Consider the following 13,946-nt stretch of genomic DNA (forward strand, 5'->3'; position numbering starts at 1 on the left):
TCATAATATGACACATGTATGCTTCGACATAACAAAAGTGCAGTGTCAAAGACACCTGTATGCTTCGGCATAGCAAAAGTGCAGTGTCAAAGGCATTTGTATGGTTCGGCATAGCAAAAGTGCGATATCAAATACTTAACATCTTGGGTATTTCTTTTCTTTCTTTTTATGCCCATGTATGATATGCTAAAAATAAAAGAAAACATGCAAAGAAAATAAAAGCAAAAAGATTAAAATGCTTTAAATATGGTTGCAAGCGTGTATTCTAGGAGATGTGGGAGTTATAGGATGTACCTCGAAGGTAATAATCCCCATCAAACAGTTATGATTGTGTATGAGTTAAAGTTATTTTCTCATATCTCAGATCGTCATAACATGTATACACATATACAATCTTGCGATATTTTTCACACACAACACGCAATATTTTTTGCTACTTTTGATATATGTGCAGGTACAATGTGATTTGGCCATCACAAGTGTTTACATGTGCTAATGTATGCTCACTAAACTGTCTTGACTTGTTTTTGAAAAATAAAATTGGTTAGACTTGTTTAGTATGTGTGTGTGTTTTTGAGGATCCATGTGCTTAATTCTTTGTTGAGAAATAATTTTGAGAGCTTTATATGTTGATTGGATCAATGGTTGAGGTGTATGTTGGATTGCATTCATGTCTATGTTTTCTATTCTTGAAAAACTACTTTTTTTTAACCTGGCTCGACACCTTCTCGATACCTCCTCGATACCTGGTTATCTGTCGAGCTTCTCAAGCTTTTTTTTATCCAATCTCGACACCTATTCGACACCTAATGGATCGATCGAGAAAGTTCCTATTTCCTCGATACTTGGTCGATCGATCGAGCTTCTGTGCTTTGAAACTGGTTCTTGTTCCTCGACACCTATCGAAACCTGCAGCTGTCGACGGCCATTTTCCTTGACACCTCCTCGACAGCTTCCTCGATACCTCTCACACCTCAACTGTGAGATTTACTGAAGTGTCTATATAAAAGCTTCGCATTTTTTCTCTCATTCCCTCGATCTCTCTCGATCTGTCCGTGGCTGTTCATCTCCCAAACACCCTTTTCTCACTCAAATCTTCAAACCCTCTTGATTTTCGATCTTCCTTGGTTTCAATCACTTGGTATGTTCATTTTTCCCTTCCTTTCTCTGCATTTCATGTTTTGAAACCTAGTTTTTGGGATTTTTGGAAAATTTTGGGATTTTTTGAAATTAATGAGTTTTTCTTGAAATTTTGGGTTGGGTTTTCACTTAAATGTTTTCAAAATGTCATACATTGCATTCCATGTGCATTAGAATGATATTTACATGCATTTAGATGTGTGCTCTATGTTTATGTGTTGGTAGGATTGGATTGGGCTGAGCCCATGATGTTTTTCAATTTGCATGTCACATGATCATGCATTCCCATGCATACGTACTTCTTGTTCATTATATTTGATATATATGAACTGTGTTGGGACTTTTCTATTGTCTCCCTTCTATTCTTTCTCCTTCTTTTACGTTAGTAGTGTCTATGGCACCCAAACTAAATCCACTCCGGCTCGGAACCTTGCGTTCTGGAGCTTCCTCTTCTTCTGATTCTGCTCCTTTAACCTTCGGTTCCGTGATGAGATGCCCACAAGGCATTTTCGGAGAACTTTTCTCGAGAGGTGTTCATTCGGAACCCAAGTCATTTTGGCGGACTTCGCCGACACTGACCTTCCCTCTGTCATTCACAGTAGGGATGGGAGTCACTGTGTGACGTCCCGGTCACTTGTCCTCTCGTGCTGATTCAGGAGTTTTACTTCAACATGCACAGGATAGATCGTTCAGTACTTCTCTTTTTCACTCGCGTTCGAGGTACGCGCATCCCTGTCACACCCAGCTAGTTGCGGATGTGCTTAGGGTTCCTAGGATAGAGTTTCCTGACTATCCTTCTTTGAGCGTCTGAGGACTGTGTCCAAAGATGAGCTCATTTCTGCCTTTTGTCAGCGCCCTGCTAATTGGGGTGAGCATCAGTACACATCATGTAGGCCTTTTGCTAAAGGTCCTAGATTCCTAAACATGGTGATGCATTTGTACTCCATCTCTCTCTCACTACAACTCTATTACAGAGCCTGTGCTCGATTTTTGTTATCTCTTTTAGAGCATCTTACTATAGATTTTCCCTCTCATTTTATCTTTTCTATCATAGATGTTCATCTTGATTCGGCTCCCGTGATAAGCTTATCTTTCCTTCCGCTATCACGAGGATTTTACGCCATTTTTCTATTCCCTTTCCTGTGTCCGACCACTTCACACACATCTGTGCCATAGATGCCCTACCGTAAAACGTAGTGAGGCTCAGTTTAGGTCGAGACAGACGGATTCCACTCCTCCCTCCCGTTCAGCTCCATCCAGACTGCTCCACCTACATCTGCTCTTCTTCCTCTTCGGCGATGTATCTCTTGGAGACATCATGGCGCAGTGCAGCGCATGGATGCTCGCCTCGATACACTCTCCTCTGAGTTGTATGGTGAATGTTCTGTTGGTCGTATTGCACGACGGCAGGTGACCATGGGTGGTTTTGCTCTAGAGGCTATCCTTCACCACCTTCTCCAGCGGCTTCAAACTCTGAGGATGGTGATGATGATGACGCTTCGGATGATGATGATGGAGATGCTAGCTCTACTGATAGATGTCTACATACACTCTACTTTGTCACTCGTGACAAAAAGGGAAGTAGTTTTGGGTTATGAGAGAGAGTTATATAGGACATTTTTGATAGGGGGAGTGTTGATATTTTTGAGGGATGTAGTGAGGTTTTGATGTATCTTTTCTTTTTATTCTTTATAGATACATTGATCTTGTATATGAAGGTCTTTTGACCAGTTTTACATACATTGTACTTATTTTCTTTATATATGGATGTATGTTTCTTTCACCTCTCTCTTCATGTGTTTTTCTTTTCTATCTTTATACACATGTTCTTTATACTTGTATGCAATCTATTATTTCTGTTTCACACAAGATCATTGATGAGTTTTGTTTAAAGTGTTTTAGAAATACAGTTGTCAAAGTCTACTTGCCATAAACTCTCTTCTTGCAAAATTTTTCAAGAGTTTGTGTTAGAATAGATTTTATTGTATTCAACAAGTGAATATGAGTTTAGTGATTTATGACTTCTCTCATATGTTCATTTGTTTGTTATGGTTTTTCACGGATTGCCAAAGGGGGAGATTGTTAGGACATATGTGTTTTCACTTGCTAAGAACATATGTCACTTATTTATGTAAATTGGCTAAATCCTTTACAAAACGCACTCTACTTGTAATTGGGTAGTTCTAGGTGGTTTTAATACTTCAAGAAACAATGTTTCAAGGTCAAGTGTTGAAGTCATCAAGTTGTCCAAGAAAAAGCAAGCTGAAGTGCAAATTCATTAAAACTCGACACCTGCTCGATAGCTACCTCGACACCTGCTATCTGTCGAGATTTATAATTTCAGATTTTCTGATCTGATTTTCTTGGGATCCGTGAATATGCTTTTGGGCCTTCTTTTCTCCAAACCTAAACATATAAAAGGATTGTTTTAAGAGCCGTCAAGTTGTACACAAGTTGCAAAAGCATTGAGCAATCTCTGTTCAAGCAAATTGTGATCAAAACGAAGTTCTTGACCTAGTTCATCTTCTCTGAAGAAGTTGCTTGTATTTGCACCAAAGGGTTTTGTGCCAAGCATCTTCCTATCTTCATCGTGTGGATGAACTGAAGAACTTTCAGCCAACCTCTCTTCCTTAAGTTGGTGTTTTGAAGTCGCGTACTGAGATCCGCGCATTGGTTAGTCACGTACTTGGGAGCCGTGCATCAAAGGTGAAAATTGTCACTACAGATCAAGTCCAATTGGGTATTGGGGTAAGGGTTCAACTGTAAGGTTGGTAAGGTACTTGGGATTCCTTTACTTGTAACCGCTTGATTTGATAATAGTGGAGTTTCGGGAGTGGTGACTGAAAATCACCCGGTGGAGTTTTTGCCGCGAGGTTTTTCCCCATTCGTAAACAAATCACCATGTTATTTAATTTCCGCTACATATTTAGTTTTTGGTGATTTGTTTGTGCTTCACGCAATTGCATGATAAATTATTAATTAATAACTTGGCTAAGTAATTAATTGGTTTAATCACAATGGGTCATTCAGATTGTGGCCTATCACTTTCTTGTATAGAAAGTCTTTTTCTTATGGAGAAGATTATATTAATGGGCGTATATTATGGGATCCTTCACATGTTAAGATTATATTCATATTGGGATTCTATCAACTGAGGTTATTCGTAGCACGCAAGTTATTTCCATTTTGAATTACTTGGATTACTCCAATTATAGGGATGCCACGTGGTCTTGAGACCCGTCTGCCTCACGTTACGCATCTTGATCCGTCCACTGTTAGTCAATTGGTCAAGTACCATCAAGTTTATTTTAGTGGACCCATCAGGTTAATGGTCCCGTCAGCCCAATCTTTATCCTCTATGAAGGGATAAAAAAAGATAAGAGTTTTTTTTTTTTTTTTTTTAATCTTTTCAAAAGAGTAGAAAGAAAAAAAAAAATATAAGAGAAATTACTTACATAGGTAATTTGAGAACTTAGCCCTCTAGTTTGTTAAAAATAATTCACTATAAGGACACAAAAAGAATTTCATATAAGATGATTGGTACTTTTTTTTTTTTTTTGGGTTGATAAAACATGATTGGTATTCTCTTCCCTTTTCAATTCAAACCAAATATGTATGATGGAAATGTATTGATCTCTTCTTTCCTCCTTTTTTTTTTTTTTTCCTCCTCTTTGCCAATATTCATAAGATGTTCGAATTAGAAGGTAAGCCACAAACTTGGGTTTTTAAAATATAATAGTAAAATGATATGGATACCATGGTGAACTTTGAAGCCATCGACCCTGTTACTAAAAATTGAGTACATATCCCAGTTAATAAAACAAGGAAAAGTAAACCAAGAAGTTTTGGCTATTTTGATTTTATGGCAATCTACCTAGTAGGGGCAGAGTCAAGAATTTTGGTTTGAGGGGTTGAGGTTAAACTATTTCGTAGTGAGTTACAATTCAAGACAAACTCAAAATGCTACATATATGTTTTTGTGCATTGATTTAATCAATGTAATTCTTATTAGCACTTAACACAACTAAAAAAAAGTATCTTAAGTTAATTTTCCATTCTAAGTTTCTCTTAGTCCTTTTAATAGTCATAAGTTCAACCATTCAAGAAATTAAATATATAAATATAACAACTACATCTACAAGAAGATATAATATTTTTAGAAATTAAAAATAACAAAATCATTATAAGCCAATATTAAATTATATATAAAAATACAAGATGACTTTCACATTTCGTTGTTTGAGTAGAATAGAAACCAAAACTGAAATTTTGAATAAAGATTATCAATTGGTTTAATAAATAAATAAATAAAAATAATAAAAAAATGAGAAGAATACGCTATTACCTCTCAAGATTTTTAAGTCATTTTTGCTAGTTTCAAATAAGCTCAGCACTCCTTTTTGAGACAAAATTATAAATTTTATCCAAAGAAAAGAAAGAATACAAAGCCAAAAGAATTGCGACAACAAAATAGAGCAGGAAAAACAACAACAAATAGCAATATTTACTTACAACAGATGCCGACAACAATATCAACTTATAATAGAGAGCAATATAACAACAATAAAGAACAATATCAACTTACACCAGATTAGAAAAATATATTGAAGTTAGGGAATTGAAAAAGTAAAACTTCTAATCAAGCTAACGGTATGACATTTTAACAGTAAAAACTAATAATAACTGAGTGAAAATATTAAAAAGATGAAAAGTAAGTTTGGAAGGAACACTAACGTGGACAAATGGGGAGTCAAATAATTTTCCATGAGGGTGACAATTCTTAGAAAAATGGTTCAAGTATTCAATTTTACCTACTTTAAATAATATTTAAAAACTTTTGGGGATTACCTTCGCCCTTGCCACCTACTTTATAACTCTTGAAAGATTATGGACATAAAATTTGTCACAACCCTAATGTAACTAACTATAAGTGATAGAGAAAACAATAATAGGTTTATATAAAAATGATAGATGGCTAGTCACAAATTATCAAGTTAGAATTATGGTAAAAATTATAACAAAAAAGTTATAGTCCTAAAAGAACAATTATAAATCAAAGAAATTTTGGCTATTTACTGCAAGGAAATTTTGATTCTTATAGTAATGTTCAACAACATAATATTAAAAGTTCCATAATTGAAAAGAATCCCACCTTTTTAAGGGGGAAGAAAGAAAACCAAGTTCGCGTATTGCTGCATACAGTAGTGCAGTGCAATTTATCATAATGTACATAAAGTTCCTCCATAGAAAAGCAGCTCAACTTTTTAGCCTTTGAAGGGGCTCCCATAAAGATTCAGAAGACCAAAAGCCCTTGCTAGCCTTAGGAACAGAAAGCAAAAGTAAATGGTCAAAAGCCCATATCCAAGAGACTTATCCAACCTCATATTCTTTTTAGGCAATATCACAAGAGCCCAAAGCACGCCTGCCATAAGAAACCCCAGAGTCTCATAGAGTGAAGGATTTCCAGGAATTTCAAATGAAGATGGATATTCAGAAAATGATGAAAAAACAAGTGACAAACCCAAACCCATCAAAACATTGAACATGGGTCCAGCATAGCATCCTGATATAGCAATTTGGGCCCCATCTGCCCCACCATTGATTGCCATAGCAATATTGGCTATCAAATCTCCTAGTGAGTTTCCCCAAGCAAGAACAGTCAGCCCCAGAACTGAAGGGTTTATCCCAATTATATGACCAAGAGAAACCAACAAAGATACTAATTCCTCAGCAATAATATAAGTCCAAGTGACACTCATTAAAAATCCTCCAGCTAGCCAAGGAAACAAACACCTCTTTGGTGGGCTAGACTTTTTTGTGGTCACGCATGCAAGATTCCCAAAAACCATCCCAATTAACCCCGCTGTAAAGTAAGTCACCAGGCTGCTCCTTAAGCTCACATTTTCTCTCTGGGTGTTAGCAAGGGCTGCTAACAAAAGTGGTGACAAAGTTACTGATAAAACTGCATAAGGCTTAGACCAACTCTCCTCGCTGACAACAGGTATAGTCAGTCTTCTTGGCAAGGAAAGTGGCAACTCTAAAACGTGTACAATTTTGGCAACATAGTAACAAATTTCTGGATTAAGATTCAAAAAGTTCGCAATTTGTTCTTGTTCTTCAAGACCGGATTTCAAGACTGGTTTTTCATCATCAATATAACCGAGTAATGGTATACCAGCCTCCCCCACGTGCCCAACCCCATTGTCTTTATCTCCACAGAAGAAATGCATTGCCGAGACAACACAAACATAAACCAAGTAAATAGAAGTAAAACAAATGGCACCCCACAAGTTGATTTTCCCAATAGCTACAATCAAGAGTAGGGAAAAAAGAGAGAAGAGGAAGAAGAGGGCATCTCTAATAAAGCTACACTTATCAACCGAAATCCGATGAGAGGTAATTACAATGCTTATAATTCCAACAACAATACTAGACACAAAGAAGGCACCCCCCAAGACACTATTAAGCCCAAGATCACCATTGGCTGATCTTGTGAAAGAGACAATAGAAGCAAAGACGTCAGGAGCACCATTTCCTAGTGAAAGGAGGGTGACTCCAGCTATGGTAGGTGAGAGCTTCAAGATCTTAGACAAGCTTTCTAAAGAGGAACAGAAATAGTTTGCAGCTGTATTTCCCAATAGATAGAACAAAACAAGAAGCCATAACAGAAGTACAAAATGACCCAGAATAGGAAATTGGCCAAAATTGCAGTAAAAGATTTGAAGATAATCTATGTACCCTTTAGGCCTGCAGCCGATGTGTGTTTTGACATAGAAGCACTTGTACTTGTTATCAGTGTACTTTTGAAGGCCGGTGCAACCATTTGTGGTGATATCACTGAGGAGGCGAAGATGGGAGATGGTGGTTGTTGGGGGTCTAATATTGGAGGATAGGTGAAACAAAGTTGAGTTAAGGTTGGAGGGAAAGAGATTGGTTTTGAGATAGAGAGTGAGGAGTAAGAGGAAGGATAGGTTGAGGAAAAGAGAGAGTTTTTTGGATCGAAATAAGGAAGATGAAGTTGCCATTTAGAGAAGGTTGCGAAGGAGGTGTCAAAGGGGAAGATTTAGAGAATTGAAGAAGTCCATGATGATGTTGTTGAGGAAGTTCTGGCGAGGAAGAGGTTGTCTTTTGGTAGTTGAGTGAGTAGGAGGATAGCCTTCGCTAGAAGAAGGAAGTTTTAAAATAATGATGAGAGTGAGACAGTGACTCTGAATGTACGAAGAATCTCTGTTTCTTTCTTTCTTCTCACTCTATTGTTTTTATTTTTTTATATACAATTTTTTGTAAAAGATACTATAGGATTTGATGTAAGGAAAGAAAACATTCCTCCTTTCATTGTTATTCAAGTATTTTTTTTTTTTTTTTTTTTTTTTTGAGAAAGAGTTATTCAAGTGCTTTGTTCAGAAAATCTTACTGCATGAATAATAAATTATAAAGGATTTCTTCTAATATATGTTTATACACTAGAAAACCCATTGACCAAAAAAACAAGCTTCTTTTCAAAAAATTAACTATTGATCCATTTCATTTTTACCTTGGTTCTCTTTTATACTCCCTCCATCAATGAATTTAACTGAAAATTATGGTTTCAGTGTGTGTTCACCAAATAACATATTAATTTATCTTAACAAATAGATTTCTAATTGGATGAATATTTAGCTGTCACTCTCATTATTATTATTAAATTAAATAAATCTAAATATATACCAATTGAATAATTAGGATAAATTTTATGTGAGTCACATTAAGTCTCTTAAGGGAGATAAACTTACAATTAAATTTACCACGTTTAATCCATAATTATTATTTTTTATCATAAGACAAAGTTACCTAGTGGTTATTTTTGTATAGGTGAGATTCATACCTAGATTGCTTATTCGATAACAAAAGATTCTATCGATTGAACCTTCAATTATGTTAATTTAATTTTTGAAATTTGAAAGCAATTTAATATGGGTTTTACTAACGGATGCCCTTAGGGCATCCATTAATAAATCATTTTAAGGAAACTTTTTTTTTTTTAATGAAAAAGTGATTAAATTTTTTTGCAATCTTTTTCAATTTTTCATAAAATGTTTTATAAAATAGACAATTATTTAATGACCTAAAGGCATACATTGATCAGACCAATTTAATATTACCCTTATTCTCATAATCAAGTAAATTTTGAAAATAATTTTTATAAGTAACGTTTAACCTATAACTATTAATTAAATTTAGTATTTTCTATATTGTAATACAAAGGACTTTAAAGAATGTTCTACTTAGGAAGGATGTCGGAAAAAATGAAGGAAAAAAAAAGTTTTATATCATAATTGTTTGGCAAGAAAGATAGAAAAGTGAACCAATTAAAAATATGATTTCCTTTTACATTTTGGTAGAGAAGAAAAACAATAAGATTAAATACACAAAACAATTTACAATTTTTTTCCTAACTGATGACATAAAATGTTGTGATTGATGTGTAATAAAAATGATATTAGTGGAAAGTGATGTTTTGTAATTATAATCTACCCCATCAATGTTGTGAAAAAAAATTTATGAAATTTATTGTGCTTTTCTAACATTGTTGGAAGGAAAATACCAAAAAATATCAAACATATTAGATGATAATTACCATTATAACAGTGTATGAAAAATATGTACACACATATACATGCATACATACATACATACATACATATATATATATATATATATATTACACATATTCTTTAATTTCCTTTCTTTAAAAAAAAAAAATTCACTCCAAAAATTCATTTTGGTTAAAATCATAATATGATTTAAATCAATTATGTATGCATTTTTCCAATTTAAAAATACCTCTATCTATTTTCATGTCATTTTTACATATATTAAGATCCTTTTAGTCATATCTTAATTCGTATAAACTTTTTATGGTTGAAGGTGCCAAAAGAAAATCAGGAAAACACAAAATATAAAGAAGTTTGCTAAATCACAAGGGGCAAAATGGTCAGTACAATTTTTCACTTTGGCGCCATCCAATTTTCAGCCCAGGTTCGGAGGACGAGAAATGGTGGGCCCGGATGGATATTAAGTTATTATTTATTAACCATCCAGCCTACTATCTTGCCAATGCCATTTCCATTCTCAAAAAATTATAGCACTACAAATTAAAACATAATTTTTGTCAATAATTAGCAAACTATTAATGTTAATAGTGGAGGAAAAGTTTCAAGTTTATATTAAAGTGACAAGCAACCAGTCGCATACTGTCACGTAAGATAGTTGTAACAAAAGTTATGACTTAATACGTGTACTAGAATTCAACCAAATAGTAGAAAAGGGTAATCCTACTCTATACTTCATACTTGAGAGGAATCCAAATAGGTTTGATTGTAGTATCATGGCTTCCAATTATTATTGAAGGTGAATTTTCACCGATGTTTCAGATCTTGTTATTGCACTGGCTTTTGTCACAAAAACATTTTTGACTTTTGCTTCCAAAACACCAATATTTATCATATGTCATCTTGGGGTCATATCTAAATTATATGATAGCATTAAGAAAAGGTCCAATTAACTAGTGCCATTGGAGCACATATTAAAAATTAGTAAATACTTAATTATGAGCTGTAATGAACACTTTAAAAAAAAAAAAAAAAAAAACAATACACATTTTAATAATTCATTGGCTTACATGCGTACAAATTCATTAACAAATTCATTATATATATATATATATATATATTGACTTTACTTTTTAAAAAACATTTTAAAAAAATCATTTAATAAAGCATTAAATGCATTTGAACTACCGTCCTTATTCTCTCACAAAATCCATGAAATAAAATCTCCATCCCAAACCTCAAATTTAACAAATAATAATATTAATAATAACAACAATAATAATAATAATAATTTTTTTTTTTTAAATGCCTAGCTTCATCCTTGACTTTAGCATCTTCCTCCATCCTATGTACACATATGATTTAAAACAATCAAAAACTTTTCCCTTCAATTAAATGTGCTTCACCTAATAAATATAGTTAGTGACTATTATTTTCATCTTATTACTTCCAATCAAAGTAACTTATTTTTAGGCCTTATAACCCCAGGGTACTACTACAAAATTTAGGCCCTTTTGTAGTGGTACTCTGGTTATATAATATATTATGTCTGTTTAAAAAAATCTATATATTACTTTTATATTCGTGTGTTCTAATAAGTATTACGGTTTCTTAAAAAAAAGTAACTTATTTTTTATTATATATTCAACTGAGTTTAAAAAGAAAAGAAAAAAAAAATTGTCTACTAGTTTGTTGGGAAACAATAAATAACAGAAATTCATAGTAAGCGATCAAACCTTGCATAAATTCACTCCACAACAAAGAATAGGTGTCTAACTTCTTTAAATAAATAAAAAAATTAAAAATTAAAATTAAAAATTAAAAATTTAGGGTTAGGATTTGTGGCCCAAGCCCAAAATAATAAATTTATAGAGTGTGGATGATAGAGCTAGGTTGACTGTGGAATTCACAACGGTTGATCACAACGTCCAAGTATAAACCAGCACAAAGATACACGTAAAGATGAAATAAGTTGAAGTCCGAAGAGGCTTATGATAAATTGAATAATGATTACAGTTCTTAGGGCTACGGTAAAACCTTTCTTTTTTCTCTTATCGTCTATCTTCCTCCCTCTTTTATCAGGAGCCCTTCTCCTTTATATAGCATCCTTCCCCATCATCCTCATCGTCCACTTGTTCTTCATCTGGGTACCTACTTGAGTGTATGTGTCACGACCCAAATCCATGAAACATGAATTTAGATGCATGACTAACGTGCTAATCTTGCACAACTAAAAGTAAAATTAATCCAAAATAATTTAAAACTCCAAAGAAACAATGCTCTTAAACCTCACTAAATTGTATGCACTAAAACTTTAATTTTCTCACCTATTTGTAGCACCACAAAATTGTCTACTCCCATCTTACTATGCACACACATACAATACCTCAACTCTATATTAAAATTGACAAGGTACAGTGATAATCATAAAATCAAAATTGGGGTATTACAGTATGTCATGTCATGTATCTTCTTTAGCTTTTTGTGAGTGGCGGTAGCTGAGGTTACACTGTTCAGGGGTCTTCTCCGCATAAATGCGGCCAGAAAAGTTGCTGTAGTGCATTTAATACGGTGGTAGCAGCTTTTCCTTTAGATATTTCTTCATTCTTATCATCTCCAGACATACTCAGAGCTTATCTTTATCATTGGGGCTGCTAGGAAGATCATTCAGACCTTCCACACGTTTGATTAATCAAGACTATTCGTATCTGAGGAGTAAGACCTCTTCGGACCACTGACGATCTCTTTGGATTGTACTCCTTCTTCATTTCCAAGTATCCTTCTTCCAGACGGACTCCATCCCAGCCGGTTCCTTTTCTTCGGATACACAGTAATCCTCAAATAGGGCCCTGGGCTCACTACGTAAGGTTGGGCTTTTCCCCCCACAAAAAATAAAATAAAAAAAATAAAAAATAAAAAATAAAAAAACCTTACAAGAAAGTCAATGCTTACAATAGTATCCCGATTCAAAAAATAAAAATTCTAACCAAAGGGGAAGGGAAAAAAAGAAAAAATGAAGCACAACTTAGAGAAATAAGCCTAAGGGAATATATATATATATATATATTGAGAAGAAGCCCCTCGAAATTAGGGGTATTATTCATTAATTAAACATAAATCAAAGTTGTAAACATCAAAAATATCCAGAGGAATAGCTTCCATTCAAACAAGAAAATGACTACAAATAGTCCTTCTAGCTAACCTATGAGCTACACAATTCCCTTATCTTCTAACATGGCAAAAAGAAACATCTCTGAAAGAAGAGCTAAGAAGCTTAATGTCCTGCAGTAGATGACCACAGTCAGACAAGTACATATTGTCACCCTTGATAGCATTAATAATGACTTCAAAATCACCTTCCATCACCAAACTCTCAAAACCCAACTCCTAAGCAAAAAGGAGAGCTTGACGTGCCGCTAACACTTCCACTATCTCTACCGAAGCAGGTAATGGAATTTGTTGTGATAAAGCTTGACGTGCTGCTAGTTTGAACTTATTAGAACTTACCATCTCTTTTAGTGAAACAACACAACACTAAACAAATCTTGATTAAATTAGTTTGATTTCTCTATAAAAAAAAATCTATTTAAACTTAGCATGTGTTTTTCTACATTTCTCTTTTTATTTATTAATACATATTAAATAAATATGTATTACATATAAATATATATTATTTTGATAGTAGATAGAAATTCTACTCTAATCTAATCTAAATGTACATGTGTGTGAAACTCCCTCCTAGAGACTTGAACCTCGGCCCTTGCCTCCCCCTCCCCCCCTCCTTTACTCTATAAACACTTATACTTGTAGAGTAACCATCACACTAAGAGTATACGATAGTTATATATATTGTTGAAATGTCAAATACTTACGTGGGGTGGGGTGGGGTGGGGTGGGATACAAACGAGAAATAATATAAAATGAAAACAATTAATTTTTTTCACTTATTCTAATATTGCTACAAAAGGTTTTGAAAATCCTTATTTTTCATATCATCATTCTAATATATATTTTTCAATGATGTTCTAATTTATATTTTTCAATTTGGTTTCTATAGTTACAAAAAATGTTAAATTATATTAGTTTCAATTAATTAAAACTCATTGTCTACAGTGGCAAGGTTAGGATTTTACCTTAGAAGAGGCCAAATTTATAACTAATATATATGTCTTCATACACTCGTGAACATATGTTGATAGAAACACATTGTGTACA

At 33.8% G+C, this 13,946-nt stretch overlaps 1 protein-coding gene across 1 annotated transcript; it reads right to left on the reverse strand.

Moving 5' to 3' along the window:
* Window positions 1-6,186: 6,186 nt before the first annotated feature.
* On the reverse strand, window positions 6,187-8,378 carry LOC112005236 (cation/calcium exchanger 1). The gene has a single exon (XM_024037486.2). It carries the CDS (start codon window positions 8,163-8,165, stop codon window positions 6,405-6,407), a length of 1,761 nt encoding a protein of 586 aa, XP_023893254.2. The 5' UTR covers window positions 8,166-8,378; the 3' UTR covers window positions 6,187-6,404.
* Window positions 8,379-13,946: the final 5,568 nt, after the last annotated feature.

This window comes from Quercus suber, unplaced genomic scaffold, assembly GCF_002906115.3.
Source record: "Quercus suber isolate HL8 unplaced genomic scaffold, Cork oak 2.0 scaffold_233, whole genome shotgun sequence".
NCBI lineage: Eukaryota > Viridiplantae > Streptophyta > Magnoliopsida > Fagales > Fagaceae > Quercus > Quercus suber.